General features: G+C 56.7%; 1 protein-coding gene across 1 annotated transcript in view; it reads left to right on the forward strand.

The window, feature by feature from the left end:
- The first annotated feature begins 64 nt into the window (after nt 1-64).
- TMEM208 (transmembrane protein 208) overlaps nt 65-1,902 on the forward strand; it is a 5,255-nt gene continuing 3,417 nt past the window's right edge. The window contains exon 1 of the mRNA XM_019475000.1: nt 65-196. Within this exon, the coding sequence (XP_019330545.1) occupies nt 108-196 (89 nt within the window). The 5' untranslated portion in view covers nt 65-107. The remainder of the gene's footprint in view (nt 197-1,902) is intronic.

The raw sequence follows: 1,902 nt of genomic DNA on the forward strand, positions 1-1,902 counted from the left end.
CCTGCCGCGCTGCCCGGGGGTCGGGGCGTCTGCGGCTGACGGCTGTTTCCTTGTTGCAGCTAGCGTTCGTCTTCAGCTCGGTGGTCTACGGTACCAGCTACCGGTCCATGAACTCCATGGCAAAGCCGTCTTTCGCAGAAGACGGCAGCCTTGCCGACGGGGGAATTGACCTGAATATGGAGCAGGGGATGGCAGAGTGAGTGTCCACACCCGCACGAGTCCAGGTGAGCAGGACCTGCTGCCTGAGCGTGCGCGCAGAGCCAGGAGAGCCCCAGAAGGAGCAGGCCAGGCCTCAGCTCCCGCCTTGGTTTGCCCACCGGCGCGGGCACGAGGGGAGCTGGAAGCCTGTAGCCGTTTTTTCCAAGAATGTGCCTGAACTGTTCTCGTTGTCTGAATGCTTGGCCCAGCGCGCGCTAGTCATGAGCTGCCACGTGGGTATGTCAGCCCGGGACGGTCACCGTCCTTAGGGCTGAGGCGCACAGGTAGGAGATCCCAAATGGTTCGGCTGGAGCATCTTACAACCGTCTTCCAGTGAAGAGACAGCGCTGACACTGCGCACGCTTCTGCAACACACAGAGATATTTTCTTTTTAAACCAGCGCTGCAGGTAGTGCCTGACAGAGCGGAAGGGCACGCGCTGCCAGCTACCCCGTCTCAGCTGCAAACTGGCTGCGTGGCTGTGTCTTGAACTGTTCTACATGCTAAAAACCCTCCCTGCTGTCTTAGCCAGCTCCTCTCACCCCCTCTCACCCCCTCAGCCTTTTCTGCCCCCTGTGCTTGTGCGTTCCCTGCGTCTGCCTGCAGACAGCGCCGAGTGTTTGCCTGTCCGGTGTTCTTGGCGCTGCTGTAACTCTCCTCTCCTTGGTCAAGGAACCCACAAGAGTAATTCCTGCAAAGCGCTGTTAAATAAAACAAGGAGACAACAGTACTGAAACAGCAGAAATATCTTTTAGATTTACGTGTTTTCCAACAGCGAGCCTCAAACTAGTTACAGAAAACTGCCGGGCAGTCGTCGTCCCGTCAGGCTTTGCTCTCTGTCCTCCCTGCCCTCAGCCTCTGCCTGTTGGCCCAGCTTTTGCTGGGGTTCTTCAGCGCGTGCTCAGCGAGGTGCAGTACCGGGGTGCTTGGCCCCTTCCCTCCCGTGTCCTTGTCCTACGGTTTAAAGTTTACCTCCGTCTTTCGTTTGCTGCCGGGCTTTTGAAGAAACACAGCGGGGCCTCGTTTCGGGCAGAGCCCTCTGCACCACGTCAAGTGTTCTCCTGCTGGGAGGGCCGTGAATTGATGTATATGTTTTTATTTTTCTTAACAGAAGTTTTATTTCTGCAGCCAGCAGACGCCCGGGGGTGTTATCAGCAGGCAGACCGACTGCGCGGCACAGAACGCGCTGTCTCTGCGCAGGATGAGCTCTCATCTTGTGTGTTTGTTAGCGGAGTAGTAAATCTTCTACGTGCGGCCAGAGTGACTGAGGTGTGCGGTGTAAGAGACTCAGCCGAGGGACGAGGTGGCCGGGAAGAGAGGGAATTATTTCTAGTGTGATTTGTGAGCTGGGTGCTTTACACCCTCTTCATCCTTCTTCCTGCTGGTCAGCCGTGCGTTTTTCTCCCGTTTTACACCGCTTTGGCTCTCCGGAGTAGAAGCGCAAAATATTTTGGATCCCCTTTTTTGTGCAACACAACCCGGGACAGTCGAGTAAGGAAAATACAGAAGTTTGATGTCGTCTGGGGTATCCTCCTAAGTCGTGGGAGATGTGTCAGGCACCGAAGCAGGGTGGGTGCCCCGGTAACTGCCCCACGCACGTGTGTGATGGTGCTGTCAGGGGCAATGACTGACAGGAGCTAGCACAGGGATCCTGTTACCTGCTGTGAAAAGGCGTCAGGCGCAGTTGTAGCACCGCCCCCGCCCC

The sequence above is a fragment of the Aptenodytes forsteri genome, unplaced genomic scaffold (genome assembly GCF_000699145.1).
Source record: "Aptenodytes forsteri isolate BGI_AS27 unplaced genomic scaffold, ASM69914v1 Scaffold14, whole genome shotgun sequence".
Lineage (NCBI taxonomy): Eukaryota > Metazoa > Chordata > Aves > Sphenisciformes > Spheniscidae > Aptenodytes > Aptenodytes forsteri.